Raw genomic sequence first — 17803 nt, 5'->3', positions numbered from 1 at the left:
ATACTTCCACAAAGGTCACTCACATATGATAAAGCAACATTTGCTCATAAAATAAGCATTTGAATTCCCAGCACTTTATTAATGAAAATAAAGGCAAATGAAATGTTTAATAATTTCAGTTAAACAATAACTTTGGGAATGTCTGCATTTTATTAAACGGCTACAGACCTTCTAAAATATGACCATTTCCAAAACAAGCTAAAAACAAATTAAAAAGCCTGTAAAATAGTTTTATACTCAAGGAAGCCAACACTAAAGTTTATGTCTTTGATGATGTAGCTATGTAAATGTTTTATTTTAGAGAGTCATAATCTGATCAAACAATGATCATAAGAGCCAGTAACATTATTTTTGGGTGAGTTAGCACCCTCACAAAGTATAAAAGCAGCAGGTTTGTTTCTGGCGGATATACATCTCCCTTGCACACTGTAACTAATCTCCTCACCTTCCTACCTTTTCCTCTGAGAGAAGCATCATGTCTCATCACTCCAGCCTTAGCACCTCTGGACACAAGCACTTCAGTGCCTGTTCAGTAGCTTTACCTAAACATGTCAGTGCACACAGCACCTTCTCCCACCACTCCAAACCTGCAGCTCATGGACACAAGACACTGCATTGCTTCAGCAGCAGAAGTGCCCACAGTATCGGATCCAACGGACATAAGATCTCATTTGGAAGCTTCCATTCAGGAAAAAGTGGACATGGATCTGGACATGGTACTGGTGGAATGGGCTCTGGATTTGGAGGATGCTCAGGAGGTATAACCTCAGTAACTGTGAACCAAGGTCTTCTGGCACCTCTCAACTTGGAGATTGACCCAAGCATCCAGCGAGTGAGAACTGAAGAGAAAAACCAAATCAGGGGACTCAATGATAAATTTGCCTCCTTTATTGACAAGGTAAGGTTATTTTATTGCATAATTTACTATATATATATATATATATATATATATATATATATATATATATATATACTTTGGTTTGTTATAACTGCTCTAAGATCAAACATTTTTTATATATTTACATTTTTATATAAATATTGTGATTGGAGCAGGGTTCTCCAATGCTCCATTCCCCTGTTCAGTGGAAAATCCATGCCGGCTTTTCCAAAAGCTTAAAGGTCTGCAAGATCCAGTCCGGGAGTCCCATGGGGTCTGCATCAGGCACAGGTGCTAGGTATTAAACCCTCCTTTAGCCTGATAATCAGAGAGACTGTTGGGGAAGAGGTAGTTTCCCTGTGCTCTCAGGGCAAGGAGAGGCCCTGAACAACACCATCCCTGAGCCAAGTGAGGCTTTTGTGTGCTGTCTGGGGGAGGTTTTCCAGTCCCTGGCTTAGCTGGGTCTGGCTGGGAGGTCAAGTTAGTGGGTGATTAGGCTGGTCAGTCTGGGCCAGCATAGTTTAGTTAGAGAGGGCTCGAATTGGGAGCTAGGTTTTTCTTTTAGTGATTTGGTTTTGGGGTTTGAGCAGTTAAAAATAAAGTACTGTTTTTGCTACAAACTGGTGTTCCTGACTCTGATTGCCTAGAGGACTGTGTTTAAGACCCCAACTGAGGCATTTATGGCCCTCGTGCTACAGGGTTTGCCACATTATATATAAATATATATATATATATATATCACACATAGTAAAATATTTAAAATGTTGTCAATTATTTCCATAATTCATTATGCATAGCATATTTAAATAAAAAATGATCTGGACTGCCTTGTTCATAATGTACATGTCAGCAAAATTAAATGTTTGTACTTACCTCAAAGCCCATGTGGCATCAGCAAAATGAGGACAACCTTTGAAATATATTTATATATTTGACCAATATTTTCAATATGTATGGTTGTCATTTAAAGGATTATTAAGAAACTATACACTACAAGAACAAGATGGAACATTTGCTTAATTCTCACGAGCACTACTGTGCAAAAACATAGAAACAAGGTCATGCAAAAAGCAAGGAAGGCAAATTTGATTCTTTTTCATGTTTAGAAAATTTCAAATCACAATGATTGTTTTTTTATTAGTTATATGGTAATTTGCAAATATAATCTTTTGCATAAGTATCAGTTGATTTTAGGCTTAACAGAAGTAATTTTATACCAAAAGAAATAGGTAACTAAAAAACAAAACTTTTTGATAATTACACAGTGTTAATATAAGATTTCCTACAGAAATCTCTGAATACTCTGAGACAGCTCTATTAAAGCAAGGCCTAATTTCTATTCTCAATAGCATTGGTTCCTATAAAGTATATATATATATATATGTATGTACTGTGTATTCAATTTTCAGGTAAGGTTTTTGGAGCAGCAGAACAAGATGCTGGAGACTAAGTGGGCTCTTCTGCAAGACCAGAAAACTGCCAGGTGTCAGATTGAGCCTCTGTTTGAGGCTTTTATCAGTAATCTCAGGAGGCAGCTGGAGAGTCTCCAATGTGAGAAAACTCACCTGGAAGCGGAAAGGAACAGCATGGAGCAAAATGTAGAGGAAATAAGGAGAAGGTAGAGGTTTCTTCATTCATTCATTGATTCTGTGAAGTACAGTTGTGGTAAAAACATTTAGAACATTATTAGGTTCTAACACAGCACAGATATATCTCTTACCAGAGGACTGGGAGTTTGAGGGTTCTCCGCAGTATTTTAGCTGTTCCATAGCACTACACTCTTCTGGAGTCATTCTTGGAATTTGCTAGAGCCACTCTCCCAGCTTAGAAGTGCTCCTCTGACCACTGGGACCATTTTGGCTTTCACTCTCCACATCTTCTCTAGATCTTCTTTCAGGCCCTGGCACTTATACAGCTTCTGATACTCCTTCTTCCTAATGCTGCTGTCACTTGGCACCGCTACGTCTATCACCACTGCTGCTTCTGGTTCTTGTCTACCACCATGATGTCGGTTTGGTTGCCCACTACCTGCTTGTCTGTCTGGATCTGGAAGTCCCACATGACTCAAAATAAATAAATTATATTGTCAAAATAAATGAAATTCATATACTAATTAAAAATGTATTCTTGCAATTTTTTTTTTTAACATAACAGATATGAAGAAGAGGTCAACAGAAGAACAGCTGCTGAAAATGAGTTTGTTGGACTAAAGAGGGTAAGAGTAAAATAATTTATATACATGTTGAAAAGAAAATCTATAAAATAAACTAGCAATGTTAACTAATGTCAAATTATTATTGTTCTCTTACCACGCGTTCTCTCATTTTCAGGATGTAGATGCTGCTTTTATGAACAAAACTGAGTTACAAGCAAAGGCTGATTCCCTGACTGATGAGATCAACTTCCTGAGAACTCTCTTTGATGCAGTAAATAGATTTTCTTTTTTTCTTCTTGTTAAAAATAAATTTTAATAACAAAATTGTTCTTCTTTCAAAATTACTGAAAACAAATTAGAATGTACATACTTGAGTTTCATGTTCTTATTTAAGTTTGTAGCATTATTATACTATTATTGTATTATTATACTATTATCATAATTATTATTGTTTTGCGTTTCTGTTAAGTATTTTGTAGTGCTGTTCTACCCTATGAATGGTTATTAATTACTTGAGAAGGCATTTTATATACCTCCTTTTTGTAATATTTCTACAGGAAATTGCCCAGCTTCAGGCTCAGATCTCAGACACCTCTGTGGTTGTGTCCATGGATAACAGCCGTGATCTGGACCTGGATGGAATCATTGCTGAGGTCAGAGCTCAATATGAGGAGATAGCTAACAGGAGCAGAGCTGAAGCAGAAGCCATGTACCAGTCACGGGTGAATATATCTTAACTTAAATCACAACAGAGAAAGAATATTTATTTAAGAATATATTATGATAACATATATTTTTGTGTATTCATTTGCAGTTTGAGGAGCTTCGCATGGCTGTAGGAAGAAATGGGAATGATCTGCAGAGCAGTAGAGATGAGATCTGTGAATTAAACAGAACAATTCAAAGACTAAAGGCAGAAATTGACAACGTGAAAGCTCAGGTAAAAAAAAATGCCTTTCTCACAAAATGTTGTATATATAACACAAATAATATTGTTAATTATTATAACATATAACTTATAGTATATAGTATATAGTTATAGTGTATATATATACCGTATTGGCTCAGATATAGGCCGCACCCGGATATAGACCGCACCCTAAAAGTTTGGTGCTTTTTTAAAGAAAAAGTTTTGTAATAGATATGCTGCCACTCTGCCTTCAGATTGTTAAAGCACATCGTGCAGACATGCCGGCAGCGGAGGCTGTTTACGCGCGTTTTGCTGCAGCCGGTGAACGTCTGCGCGATGCGCTTAGACAATCTCCTGTGCCGGCACTCCCCCCCGTGGGAAGTGCAGGCAGGGGAGGCTGTCTGAGTGTATCAGAGAGTAGGATATGGGTCCCCTGCACCACTGCGGGGGATCTGCATCCTAACCCTGCTGCCTGCCCGGCGCCCGGAACTGGGCGCTAGCCCCCGAATATAGTCTGCACCCCCACTTTAAAGACTTAAAGTGGGGGGGGAAAAGTACGGCCTATATTCGGGCCAATACGGTATATATATATATATATATATATATATATATATATATACATACACAGATATATAAAATATAAATAGTATATCTGAAATTTTGTTTGAGGTATATGCAATGTGCAAGCATCTCAAAAACTAAAACATGCCTTATTTAATGTTTTCTCAGCGCTCTGCACTGGAAGCTGCTATAACTGAGGCTGAGGAACGTGGAGAAGCTGCTGTCAGAGATGCCAAGAACAAACTTTCTGAGCTGGAAGCTGCTCTGCAGAAGGCCAAGCAGGACATGGCTCGCCAACTGAGAGAATACCAGGAGCTGATGAATGTGAAACTGGCTCTGGATATTGAGATCGCCACCTACAGGAAGATGCTGGAAGGAGAAGAGTGCAGGTGAATGTATTTCTGATCCATTTGACATTATTTTAATGGATGAAATTGGCTTTTCTTTCACATTTCATTTCTAAGTGACCTCAAACTTTTGAAAATTGCATGTGCAGCTGTTGGCTGCATGTGCCAGATCGGGTGCCTATGGAGCATATATCGGGTATCCCAGAAGGCCAGTCCGGGCCTGTATATATAAACATTATATATAATGTCAAAAAATACCTTTTTTATTGGACTAACATAATATTTAAAAGAGAAGCTTTCGAGCGTTATCCTCTCTTCATCAGGTCTGAAGCAATACTGATCAACATGATAGAGGTCACAACTTAAAACAAGTGATGGTATAAGGGAAGGGAAGCGTGGGTGTTGAGTGGGGTGTCATAAATAATTGGCCTGGAGGTGAAGAATGCAAAGAGGTAGAGAGATAACCAAAGGAAAACCAATAAACACATTAACACATCAGAGACAATAACAGCAATTAGACACTGTTGGACATTAAGACGAATGTCATATGCAGTTCTGGTGGGGTGTCAGGAAACCAGAATCCACATTAAGTCCCTCTTTTAGGGTGTTGCAATATTCTATCATTTTCATCTCAAATGTTTACTTTAATTTTGAAGTTTTGGATGGAGTGATTATTCTGTGTAAAATGATGTCCTACTGGGGTGCAATATTTGTCTTCCTCGTGGTCTTTGATGGAACTTCTATGTAGGTTTATTCTGAGGTGCAGCTTAAGCCTCGTTTCTCCAGTGTAGCACCCTTTATCACATGCTGAACATTGTATCATGTACATCACGTTTGCCGATGTACATGAGTAAGAATCCTTGATGCTGTATGTTTTGTTGTTGTGACTGGCTGTGTAACTGTCACATATATGTTGGCAAAGTTTGCAGCGGGATTTGTTGCATCGTACAGTGCCATTCTGTGTATGCTCCTGTTTTTGGGTCAGTTTGCTGCGCGCTTATCTTTTTCTCAGGTTAGGTGGTTGCTTAAATGCCAGTATCGGGGGCTGAGGGGAGAATATATAATTAACAATATGAAAAATGAATAATTAATTAATAAGTTGAACAAAAATAGCATATAGCTACAGAATAAGAAGTGTCTGCTGGTCTAATACGGCTTAATCCATATATATATATATATATATATATATATATATATATATATATATATATATATATATATATATATATATATATACTTACTCGCATCTAACAAAAAATAAATATAAGGTGGATCTTATTTTGTGTTTTCTTTCAGATTGGCTTCAGACGGTCCTGTTAATATCTGTAAGTAACATCTTGTTTAATATTTTTATTTGAAACATAAGCCACTTTATACATGAGATTCACTAAAGGGATTCACATAGGCAATTCATTTAAACTAAAGGGGCTGATAAATGCCTACTGTTATTATTGCTAAATAATACTTGCCATTGTTAATCTAACAACAAAACAAGGATTGCATTCAGCAAACTTACTTATATAGCATCATTAGTGGAAAAGAGTCAATATCCCATTTCTGAGCCATTGGTGTACATCCCCATTGCCACAAACTACCAATATCCTGCTCTTTAATCTGTTAGGTTAAATGGTGGGTAATATAGCCCTGCAATATATAAAACCATCTGCATATGACTCCAATAGAATAAATTGTTCAATATAACAATTTGAACACTGGAATTTACATTATTATTTTTACATTTTACTTACAGAGCTCCAGGAGATACATGTAGCATTATTGTAATGAGGAGAGAATACATAATTAACAATAACATTAAAATGAACAATATGCAAAATGAATAATTAATTAATAAGTTGAACAAAAATAGCATATTGCTACAGAATGAAAAGAGGGCCATGTTCTTGCGATTTTATAATCTATTGGTACATTTAATCTAAACAGCAAACATATTGAAACATATTGAACTTTTGCGCAAGTTAATGTATGTTAAGCTTACATATATTTTAATTACATTTTAGAGGCAGTAAGCAATTTACCATTGCATAATTACCAAGTGACTTATATTAGTAAATTAACTGATCTTTTCATTTTCTAGCTGTGGTGCATTCTAGCACTGGAGGAAAACATCACTCAGGAGGAATGTCCCATGGATCAAGTGCTGGCCACCACCATAAGGGGGGATTCAGCTCAGGTTTCACCCACATCGCCAAAAGAAATCACAGCTCTGGCCATGGACACCACTGCTGAAGTGCTTATATACACTGCCAGCGAGCAATAATTAAACAATAATCATGCATATTTAATCTTTAGTTTCGTTACTTACATTCTATACAGTATATATATATATATATATATATATATATAATTACTTCTGTTCTAAAGCTCTTGCTTGCATTGTAAAAGTGCTTGTCACTCATATACATATATGTATTTTGTAACTTCTCAATAAAATAAGCAAAGCATTCTTTCAAGTATATCTCACGAAACACATGTTTTATCATTTTTTAAAGGAATTACAGACTGATTAAAACTTATCCATGTAATAAAAAACCTGATGTTTATTCTGCTGCATTTTTGCTTATTTTTTTTACTCTGTAGAAATCAGTTTCCATATATCTTGGCACCCAAGATTACATTACATTTGTTTATAGAATAACAGGTAATTCCATAGTGTAAAGGTGACTGCATTGTTTGCTTCTATGATCAAGTAAATACCAGTAAGAACATCCATTTTAAGAGAGGTTCAACATCACACTTATATTATGAAATATCATGATTTATTTCCATGATGCTTGATTCCAGTGGGTTCTACAAAGTGTACTTAAATAGGCATGCTTTAAAAAATAATTAAGTACATGATGAAAACAAATTGTCCTTTTTTGCTTGCACTGTTCATAGCAGAATCCCCAACATTGTGATAAACCTAGGCATTGGCCTAAGATGCATAGGGGTTATTCCCTCTGACAAACATTTAATGTTTGTTTTATAGTCTATAATGTTTAAGACTGATTTAAGAGCAAGAGGTGGGCAAGCTACAAATTGCAGAGACAGTTCATGGTTTAGTCAAGGAAGCCAAGAAGTTGAAAACAATTTATTTAAAACCTAAGGCAGGAGTGAAGACCCATATCTAAGACCAGCACTTGGCTGGGTTTGTCACATCAAAAGACCTGGTATGACAGAAGATATTGACATGAGCAGTAGGAGAGATGTATGTGGTGTATTAGATGAAGAAGTTACAAAGAAGAAATATGGTTCCTTTCAAAAACAGAAGCCGACAATGAAAATCAATCTTTTTCTGAGTCAACTTATTATTAGAACTAAATTAAAGACATAACCAATGCACTATATACATTGAAAATGTATCTTTTAGTACAAATTACTAGAGTCTATATAATTGATCATATTCAACTTACTTGCTGCCCTAAATTACACAAATCAAACATTCACAGTATAATAAAACCACTGCCATTTTAGTATTATAACGACTTAGGAAGTTACGGTTTCAAAGTCATAACTAAATGCTGCATTGAAAACATCATTTCTAGCACTGCTAAGTTTCTAGATATTTCCAGTAATATATTGTTGACTAAAATGTTGCCTCATATATATTTTTAAACGTATATATTTACTGATCATTTTAGTTGGAAAAACAAATGCAGGTACTGATAGGTTGTTACCATAAAAAGATAACTTAAATATTTCTGTTGTCACTATCAAAAAACACCCCAATATGTGTTTAGCAACATCTCCTGAGTACAGCGATACCTCACATGAATGATTTTACCTGGCTGTTTGGGGGCAAAAGTTTGCAGTAGTATTTTTGTGTGTGTATATTTCCCACACACACCTACTTTATGTATGAATTTACAGCTCATGGTATATGCCGCTGTCACACGACACCCCAATATGTGTTCAGCAACATCTCCTGAGTACAGTGATACCCCACATGCATGGGTTTGTCATTTTTGGGGGGAACTAAAAGGCCACATTTGGTACGTGTGCATTTTTCTAATTGGAAATTAGATGTGTGGCCATCCTTCCCCCCGTGTTAATTGGGACCTTGTTGAACCCGGCCAATTCAATTTACCCCATCAAATCATACATTTTTTAAAAGTAGACACCCCATGGGCATTTAATATGCCAGTATTTTAACTCTTTCCATGCGAGAATTGTTTTAAGCTAATATGCTAATTTTAGGACTTGCTCACAAAAATATATTTTTTATATATATATTTTTTTTTTTTGCCTTTTTTTTAATTTTTTTAACATTTTTTTTCAACTTGAAGGTTCCCTTGATAGTGACATCAGTGGGAAATTATTTTTACATTTTACTGGTTTTTACTATTTTTTTTCTAATTATTATTAATTTTATTTTATTTTTAATTTATTTTTTCTAATCACACTGTGATTAGAAAGCTGAGCTCCATTGACTTGCATGGTTGAATGCAGTACCTATATTCAACCTGCAAGTGGAGCCAGAGTTCTCTAGAGGGTCTGGAGACCCTCTAGCAAACTTTTTAGACTTTATTGTTTTTCTTTATTGAATTTTCCCGGACCGCCGCCATCTTGCTGATGGCGAAGATCACCGGCAGCTGCGGCTGTGACCGCTCTCCGGAGCGGTCACAGTCCATCCCCAGGTAAGTGTTTGGTGTCGCTGGATGCCTCCTGATCGAGGCATTCCAGCGACACCATTTAAGTTTAGGAGGCGATCGTTGATCGCCTCCTAAACGCTTTTAAAACGGGCGTCCGCCGCCATACAAAGTATGGCGGATGTTGACGCCCCGGAGAGATGGCCCCTTTGTGCCGATAATGGCATTGCTGAATGCCTCGAGGTCGAGGCATTACAGCAACGCCATTTCGGTGCAGAAAGCGAAAATAGATCGCTTTCTGCACCCGTTTAATGACGTGCCGGTCCTGGCACGTCATTTGTCGTTATCGACTTGAATTTCCGTGATGTGCTCGGACCGGCAATTGTCATCAAGGGGTTAAACACATGTAAAACTGTGAAAAAATAGGTTTTCTTATTTTAAATTTGTTTTATTCCTACAAAGAATTTCGAAAGAAAGCCCCACTTGTGTTAAAAAAACAAACCATAATTTGTGAGGGTACATTAATTGAGAAAGAGTGACTTGGTTGAACAGAGACATAGTAAACACATGAAAATTGCTCCGGTCCTATAGTGTAAAAAAGGCTTCGCCCTTAACGGGTTAAGTAAAACAATCCTAGAACCTACCACCAGAGTGTAGGTGTTAATGAGATTGTGGCTGTAGTAGAAGGATGAAAAGGTACAGAAGCAGCTGATATAGCTAGTCATGGTGATATTATAGATGCTTATGACTACCACTAGGAATCTTGGGACCCAGTACAGACTTAAAGCCTGGGTCCCCGTGCCTGTCCCATCAGCCCACCACATGTCCATCTCATCGTCCTATCCATTGCTACACCCATGTTCCATCCATAGTTGCACCTTATAATCCTCCCGTATGCACACCTTATGAGACAAAAGGGGAGCCTAAGGTTAGTGTTAGGATACATACTAACATGCAAACTTGCTCTAAAACCTACTCACTCTAACACCTTACAGTAACACACACATGCAGTAAGACCATACACTCATGCACATGCATGCTAACACCATAAAACACACACAATCTAACACAATACGCTGACATGGACACTCACACTAATGCCTTAGAGTAACACACAGAACACCATATGCTCATAAACACTAACACCACGCTCATACACATGCACACACTATCCAACAACATACACTAACACACACACTGACTCTAACACTATAGATGCATGCATATACAACATCTAACACTATACATAAATATATAAAATATACACACACCGACTTATACCGGCACTATAAATACATGCACACACACCCTACACCCTCTCTCTGTCATACCTCATGCTACATGAACCCGCTGGGTACTTGATTATTCCCTGCCTGATCGGTCCCGGTACATCAGCACCAGGCGTACCACCATGATAGAGGCCCTGCAGACACTACCAAAACAATGAAAGTTGAGAACAGCTGAGAATGTACTAGATGGAGATGTTAAAAACCAGCAATGACCAAATGGCAGGTGGCATTACTTGCCATGTTATCTGTGGAGACCATACAGATGGAGACCATAGTACGCTTCAGCTGCGTGAAGGGAGTAAATGGGTGTATGTGTAGTTCAGAGGGATGTACACATCAAGTTCACATATTTTATGACTAACCATGAATATAGATGTGTCCAATAGGCTTGTTTAATTCAAAATTGTAATTTCCTGGCTCTGTAATGCAAGTAGCTCATACTTAATTTGTATTTTGATTGTATTAGACGCACATTTGCAATATATTATTTTTAGTTGTATGGAAGGTGTAATCAGGGGTTGACATTTGGATGTCTTCAGTAAAAAGGTTTACCATGATTCTATCTTTAACACATATAATAAAAAAAAAACTAAGACATACACATAAATGTTATGTTTAGCATGTTCCCCTCATTCTCTTAGGGGCCCAATAGATTAGTGGGGACCCTAAGTGGCTGCTTGTATGGTGGTGCTAGTCCTGGGTATATTGCTACATGTGGTGGAGTGATGAAAAATCTCATGCAGTTCTGATTTAGCGTCTTCCATTTTCTATTGGAACCAATTTTGATCAAAGCCTCATCTTTTTACAGGGAATTACAATAGCATCGTGTTTGCATCAAAAAGCAACAAAGTTTGTTTTTTCCCCAGTTACTGGGAAATTGCTCTAATGCATTGCAGAGCATTGCTGATGGCATGCTATCCTCTTTATGGATTTATCATCATTAACTGTGATGTATGCCTTTTTACATAATTTATGCATCTTTTTATCCTGTGGTGGATTGTTTTTTATTGAAAGCACCTGATAATTAATGTGGTTTAGCTTTGATAATGAAAGTTTGATGCTTGTTTATTTCTATAAAAGTTGGAGAAGCTGACACTAATCAAACAGCAATCCAAGCTCCAGTCATAGAGTCAGGGTAGGTGTTAACACACATGTCAGATATAAAAGCAGTTAGATTGCATCAAGAAAATGTAAATCTCCAGTACAAGAGTGATTTTCTCAGCTTTCTACCTCCCCTGAGAAAAAGCACCATGTCTCATCACTCCATCCACAGTCCTGGACCCAAGCACTTCAGCTCCTGTTCAGTAGCTTTACCTAAACATGTCATTGCACACAGCACTTTCTCCCACCACTCCAAACCTGCAGCTCATGGACACAAGACACTTGGAGTATTGGATCCAAGGGACACAAGATGTCCTTGGGAAGCTTCCACTCAGGAAAAAGTGGACATGGATCTGTACATGGTTTTGTTGAGATTGGCTCTGGATTTAAGGGATGCTCTGGAGGTATCAGGCCAGTTACTACAAATGAAGCCCTCCTGGCACCTCTCAACTTGGAGATTGATCCAAGCATCCAGCGAGTGAGAACTGAAGAGAGGAACCAAATCATGGCGCTTAATAACAAATTTGCATCATTTATAGATAAGGTGAGATGATTTTTCAGCGATGACGCTGTAGATACATTTGTCTCCTATTAATTATAATTACCGTATTGGCTCGGATATAGGCCGCACCCTAAAAGTTAGGTGCTTTTTTAGTAAAAAAAAAAAAAACAGCGGAACAGATATGCCACCTCTCTGCCCCCGCGATATATGCTGCCACTCTTTTCTCCCCAAATATGCTGCCACTCTATCCCCCGAGATATGCACTCTGCCCCCGAGATGTGCCCCCCACCCCGAGATATGCTGCCACTCTGCCCCCAAGAGGTCCCCCCTAGACTTACCGGTGCAGACTCCCCGGGGTCTTGCAGGGCCGGCGGCGGACAGCTACGCAGTACGCGTATTCAACTTCCGGTGCTGGCATTTCCGCCGTGGGAAGTGCCGGCAAGGAAGATTCTTACCGTACATCGCGCAGACGTTCACCGGCTGCAGCGATGCAAGCGTTAACAACCTCTCACTGCTGGCACGTCTGCACGACGTGCTTTAACAATCTCCCTTGCCGGGACTCCCCCCCGTGGGAATTCCCGGCAAGGGAGATTGTTAAAGCACATCGAGCAGACGTGCCGGCAGCGGTGGTTGTTTACACACATCGCCGCTGCCGGTGAACGTCTGCGCGATGCGCTTAGACAACCTCCCGTGCCGGCACTCCCCCCATTGAAAGTGCTGGCAGGGGAGGCTGTCTCAGCGTATCAGAGAGTAGGATACAGGTCCCCTGCACCGCTGCGGGGGATCTGTATCCTAACCCTGCTGCCTGCCCGGCGCCCGGAACTGCATTTCCCGGGCGTCGGGCGCTAGACCCCGAATATAGGCCGCACCCCCACTTTAAAGACTTAAAGGGGGGGGGAAGTGCAGCCTATATTCGAGCCAATACGGTATGTTTTGAAGTTTGTATTTTCAAATCTGCATAACAGTTTATCATTTTAATATGCCAGTTTGTACACCAGAACTATTGGTGTCTTGTGTCTGATTGATCCTCTCTGGAGCAGGAGTAAAAATGTAGCAGTAAATGGGGGAAAAAAACAAAACAATTGTAAACTGGAAAGCTAAACTAAAATATTCAAAATTATTTTTATAGAAATTTCAAATAAATGTTACATGTGAACATGCTTCAATGATTTTTTGCTTGTTCTGGCCATTTAATTTAATTTGTCATAGGTGAGATTTTTAGAACAAAACTAACTGTTGGAGACTAAGTGGGCTCTTCTTCAAGAGCAAAAAAGTGCCAGGTTAAATTGAGCCTTTGTTTGAGGCTTTTATCAGTAACCTCCAAAGCCAGTTGGAGAATCTTGGATGTGAGGGGTCTCGTCTGGAAGCAGAAAAAAAAACCAGTATGGAGCAAAATGTAAGGGAGATAAGAAGGTAAGTGTACATGTATAATTTTAAGATTAATCATTTCACACTGCAGAATGGCAGGCATGTGGCATGAAAATCAGCAATATATATGTCATGTGGAATATGGGCTGTACTATCTTATTAAACCTGTTTAACATTTTTTAGCTATGAAGAAGCAGTCAGACGCACATCTGCAGAGAATGAGTTTGCTGCTCTAAAGAAGGTAAGTAATCATAGGTAGTTCTGCTATTAGACATTTTGAGGACAAGGAATAAAAAACCAACATAATAAACTGACATTTGAAATCTTTAATATGGTATGACCTAAGGCGAACATATAGTATTAATGGCAGAAAAAAATGCAAAAGCCACTTGATTAAAAAGGGAATTGTCAGGAAAACAACCACTTCATCAGCGCGTTGACATGTATAGTAAACCAAGATCTTGAACCCATCAAGGGACACCAGAATGTTGTGGTAGTAACCCCAAGCCTTAAAAGGAGCTGTTTATAACAAAACCAAAAGGCATCTTTGTGCAAATGATTTAAAATGTCAATAAATCCTTCATACTGAAAAATTATTGAGTGAGCACTTGACATTTAAAGAAACATATAGAAGAACAAGTGAGCTAAATGTGGGACTAATGGCCTTGAAAAGCTAAGCAAACTACATTTTACACCAAGAACATTTTATAATAATTTTTCATAATGTAATTCCAAATCAATAAGTATATATATAAATATTGCTCTTGTCCTTCCATTTAGGGTGTAGATGCAGCTTTCATGAACAAAGCCGAACTACAATCTAAGGCTGAATCCCTGACTGAGATCAACTTCCTGAGAACTTTGTTTGATGCAGCAAGTAGATTTTTATCTTTCGCTTTTCATTAAGATACAAATATTTTTAATGCTCATAAGATTTTTTTTACAGTCATTACTGAAAACAGAATTTATACATTCAATAAGGAATTTAGGACAGAAATTTTTTTTTTTTTACTTATGTAGGAATTGCCCAGCTTCAGGCTCAGATCTCAGACACCTCTGTGGTCGTGTCCATGGATAACAGCCGTGATCTGGACCTGGATGAAATCATTGCTAAGGTCAGAGCTCAATATGAGGAGATCGCTAACAGGAGCAGAGATGAAACTGAAGCCATGTACCAGTCACGGGTGAGTCTGTTTCGCTGAAATCCGAATAGATAAAAAAGAGGTCTTTATATACGTAAGTAAAAACATTAAAGCATTTGCATATTTGTATATGTGTGTGCATTTGCAGTTTGAAGAGCTCAGCATGGCTGTAGGAAGAAATGAAAATGACCTGCAAAGCAGCAGAGATCAAATATGTGAATTAAACCGAAAAATTCAAAGGAAGAAATTGACAATGTAAAAGCTCAGGTAAACTATCCAAAGGCAATAGTTATTCATTACTTATGATAAAGAATTATTTTTTACTGCCAGTAATAAAAGGTCCCTTAGAATCTTTTGTGATACAACAAATAATTTTCCCTGATATTACTGAACACCTAAAAGTCTTGATGTAAGTAGAATCCGTTGTCATTTATTCATTTAATTTCTGTATGAAAGGAGGAAGTTTCTGCTGTTTGGTCAAGCAGTAATAAAAACTAAACATGAAGGTAAGATCTGCTATAGATTTGATGCTATGTGCATACTGTCTTTTTGTCATTTATTTTGAGTGCACCTCACAAACCCATATACTTGTTCAACATGGTGCAATATACCTCTCTGTAACTTAAGCTATAAAAACTTTACGAAACAAAGCATTTTTTTTTTCTCAGGGTGGTGCTTTGGAAGCCACTATAAATGAGGAAGAGGAATGTGGAGAAACTGCTGTCAGAGATGCCAAAAACAAACTTTCTGAACTGGAAGCTGCTCTGCAAAAGGCCAAGCAAGACATGGCTCGCCAACTGATGAATGTAAAACTGGCTCTGGATATTGAGATCGCCACCTGCAGGAAGATGCTGGAAGAAGAGTGCAGGTGAGGCGTCCTGACATTCTGGTGTTGCTATATATTTCTCACAGACCTGTTAAACTCATCTACAACTAACTGCATACGTCATATCTGGTTACTTCTTAAATAACATTTTATATTTTCTTTCAGATTGTCTTCAGATGGTCATGTCAATATTTGTAAGTAATATGAACCAGCAAACTCAATCAACATGCGCAACCTAACCATTCTTATTCCTATCATCTCCAACCTTAAGCTACCTCCCGTCTTTAACTGTGCCCTATGGAATGCCCGCTCGGTATGCAACAAACTTGCTTGTATACATGACCTTTTTCTATCCCATGCTTTTAACCTCCTAGCTCTTACTGAAACCTGGATCCCCTCCCATGACACTACTGCTTCTGCTGCACTCTCCTTCGGAGGACTACACTTCAGCCACACTCCTAGACCTGATGGCAGAAAGGGTGGTGGTGTAGGCATCCTTCTCTCACCTCACTGCACCTTCCAGAATATACCAAGCCCTCCCTCCCTCTCATTCTGTTCCTTTGAAGCTCACACAATCCGTCTTTTCTCTCCACTCTCTCTTCAAATTGCTGTCATATATCGCCCTCCAGGTCCTATCTCGCAGTTCTTTGACCACCTTTCTGCCTGGCTCCCTTTCTTCCTCTCTCCTAATATCCCCTGTCTTATTCTGGGTGACTTTAACATTCCTTTAGATATATCTATCCTCTGGTCTCTCTCAATGGACTAATTCCCCTACGCACACCGAGGGACACTCACTTGACCTGGTTTTCTCCAGATCATGCTCCCTTTCAGACTTCTCCATCTACCCGTTCCCTCTGTCTGACCACCACCTTCTATCCTTTTCTCCAGTGCTAACCCCTAACAAGACATACTGTGACCGTGTGAACCCCAGGGAGATGATTAGCATGGCATCTGAGTACAGCTGCTATGCAGATTATACATATGGGTCCCTGGGGTGGAGCAATTGGAGAGCAGGGTGGGCCAATGCTCCATTCCCCCATTCTGTGGAAACGCCATGCCGGGTTTTCCAGGAGGCAAGAAATCTGCAGGATCCGGTCCGGGATTTCTATGAGGCCGGCGTCAGGCACAGGTGCTGGGCATTAAAAACCCCTGGAGCCTGATACTCAGCAAGACTGTTGGGGGAAGAGGAAGTTCCCTGTGCTCCCAGGGCAAGGAGAGGCCCTGAAGAAGACTATCCCTGAGCCAAGTGAGGCAATACCTGCCTGGACATTTTGTGTGCTGTCTGGGGGAGGTTTTCCAGAGCCTGGCGTAGCTGGGTCTGGTTGGGAGGTTGAGGTAGTGGGTGATTAGGCTGGTCAGTTTAGACCAGCATAGTTAAGTTAGAGAGGGCTCCAATTGGGAGCTAGGTTTTCTTTTTATGATTTGGTTTTTGGGGTTTAAGTGGTTAAAATAAAGCGCTGTTTTGTTTAAAGCTGCTGTTCCTGACTCTGATTGCCCTAGAGGACTGTGCTTAGGACCCCTAAAAGTGACATGTATGGCCCTCATGCTATAGGGTTTGTCACAATACTTACAGCGCTCACCTCATACTTGTAGGCCATTACCAGACAATACCATTACCCAACTGTCAGCCTCACTTGAACCTCTCTTACCTTCCATGTTAACCATTTCCTGCCCAGACACAGCAGCCTCTTTTTATAACAACACACTTGCTTCATCCCTCGACACAATAGCTCCAATTACTACAAGTTACCCCCGACTAGTTAAACGCCAACCATGGCATACCAAAACCACACGGTTTCTTCAGAAGTGCTGCCGCACAGCTGAGCGTTACTTCAGAAAATCCAAATCCAGCGAAGACTTTAATCACTATAAATTCATGCTCCACACCTACAACTCTGCCCTCTCTCTCACCAAACAGCTCTACTTCTCCACTCTCATATCCTCTCTTTCTTCCAACCCACGACGCCTTTTTTCTACTTTCAACTCCCTTCTCTGTCCCTCCACACCCACACCACAAACCTCTCTCACTGCCCAAGATCTTGCTACCCACTTCAAAGAGAAGATCGAGACTATTAGAAAAGACCTCTCTTCCTTACAACTCCCTCCTACACCACTCTCTCCACTCCTACTATACTA

The 17803-nt window shown here is 39.2% G+C and overlaps 1 protein-coding gene and 1 pseudogene across 1 annotated transcript; both read left to right on the top strand.

Moving 5' to 3' along the window:
* The first annotated feature begins 475 nt into the window (after positions 1 to 475).
* On the top strand, positions 476 to 6183 carry LOC149286535 (keratin, type II cytoskeletal cochleal-like). Its single transcript, XM_089493941.1, has 8 exons — positions 476 to 898; positions 2287 to 2495; positions 3032 to 3092; positions 3208 to 3303; positions 3590 to 3754; positions 3847 to 3972; positions 4672 to 4892; positions 6147 to 6183. Exons 1-8 carry the CDS (start codon positions 476 to 478, stop codon positions 6181 to 6183), a joined length of 1338 nt encoding a protein of 445 aa, XP_089350067.1.
* Positions 6184 to 12139: 5956 nt separating this feature from the next.
* Positions 12140 to 15869, top strand: LOC149286534 (keratin, type II cytoskeletal cochleal-like; annotated as a pseudogene).
* Positions 15870 to 17803: the final 1934 nt, after the last annotated feature.

This window comes from Sceloporus occidentalis, unplaced genomic scaffold (genome assembly GCF_023333645.1).
Source record: "Sceloporus occidentalis isolate IW3139 unplaced genomic scaffold, rSceOcc1.0.p SCAF_68, whole genome shotgun sequence".
Lineage (NCBI taxonomy): Eukaryota > Metazoa > Chordata > Lepidosauria > Squamata > Phrynosomatidae > Sceloporus > Sceloporus occidentalis.
This window is presented reverse-complemented; position numbering and strand designations above follow the sequence as displayed.

What these genes read in the sequence shown, in the direction of transcription:
- LOC149286535 (XM_089493941.1), top strand. Translation starts at nt 476, where the DNA reads ATGTCTCATCACTCCAGCCTTAGCACCTCTGGACACAAGCACTTCAGT. An exon ending in TTGACAACGTGAAAGCTCAG is followed by an intron (nt 3,973 to 4,671) that starts GTAAAAAAAAAT and finishes ATGTTTTCTCAG; the next exon opens with CGCTCTGCACTGGAAGCTGC. An exon ending in CTGGAAGGAGAAGAGTGCAG is followed by an intron (nt 4,893 to 6,146) that starts GTGAATGTATTT and finishes GTTTTCTTTCAG; the next exon opens with ATTGGCTTCAGACGGTCCTG.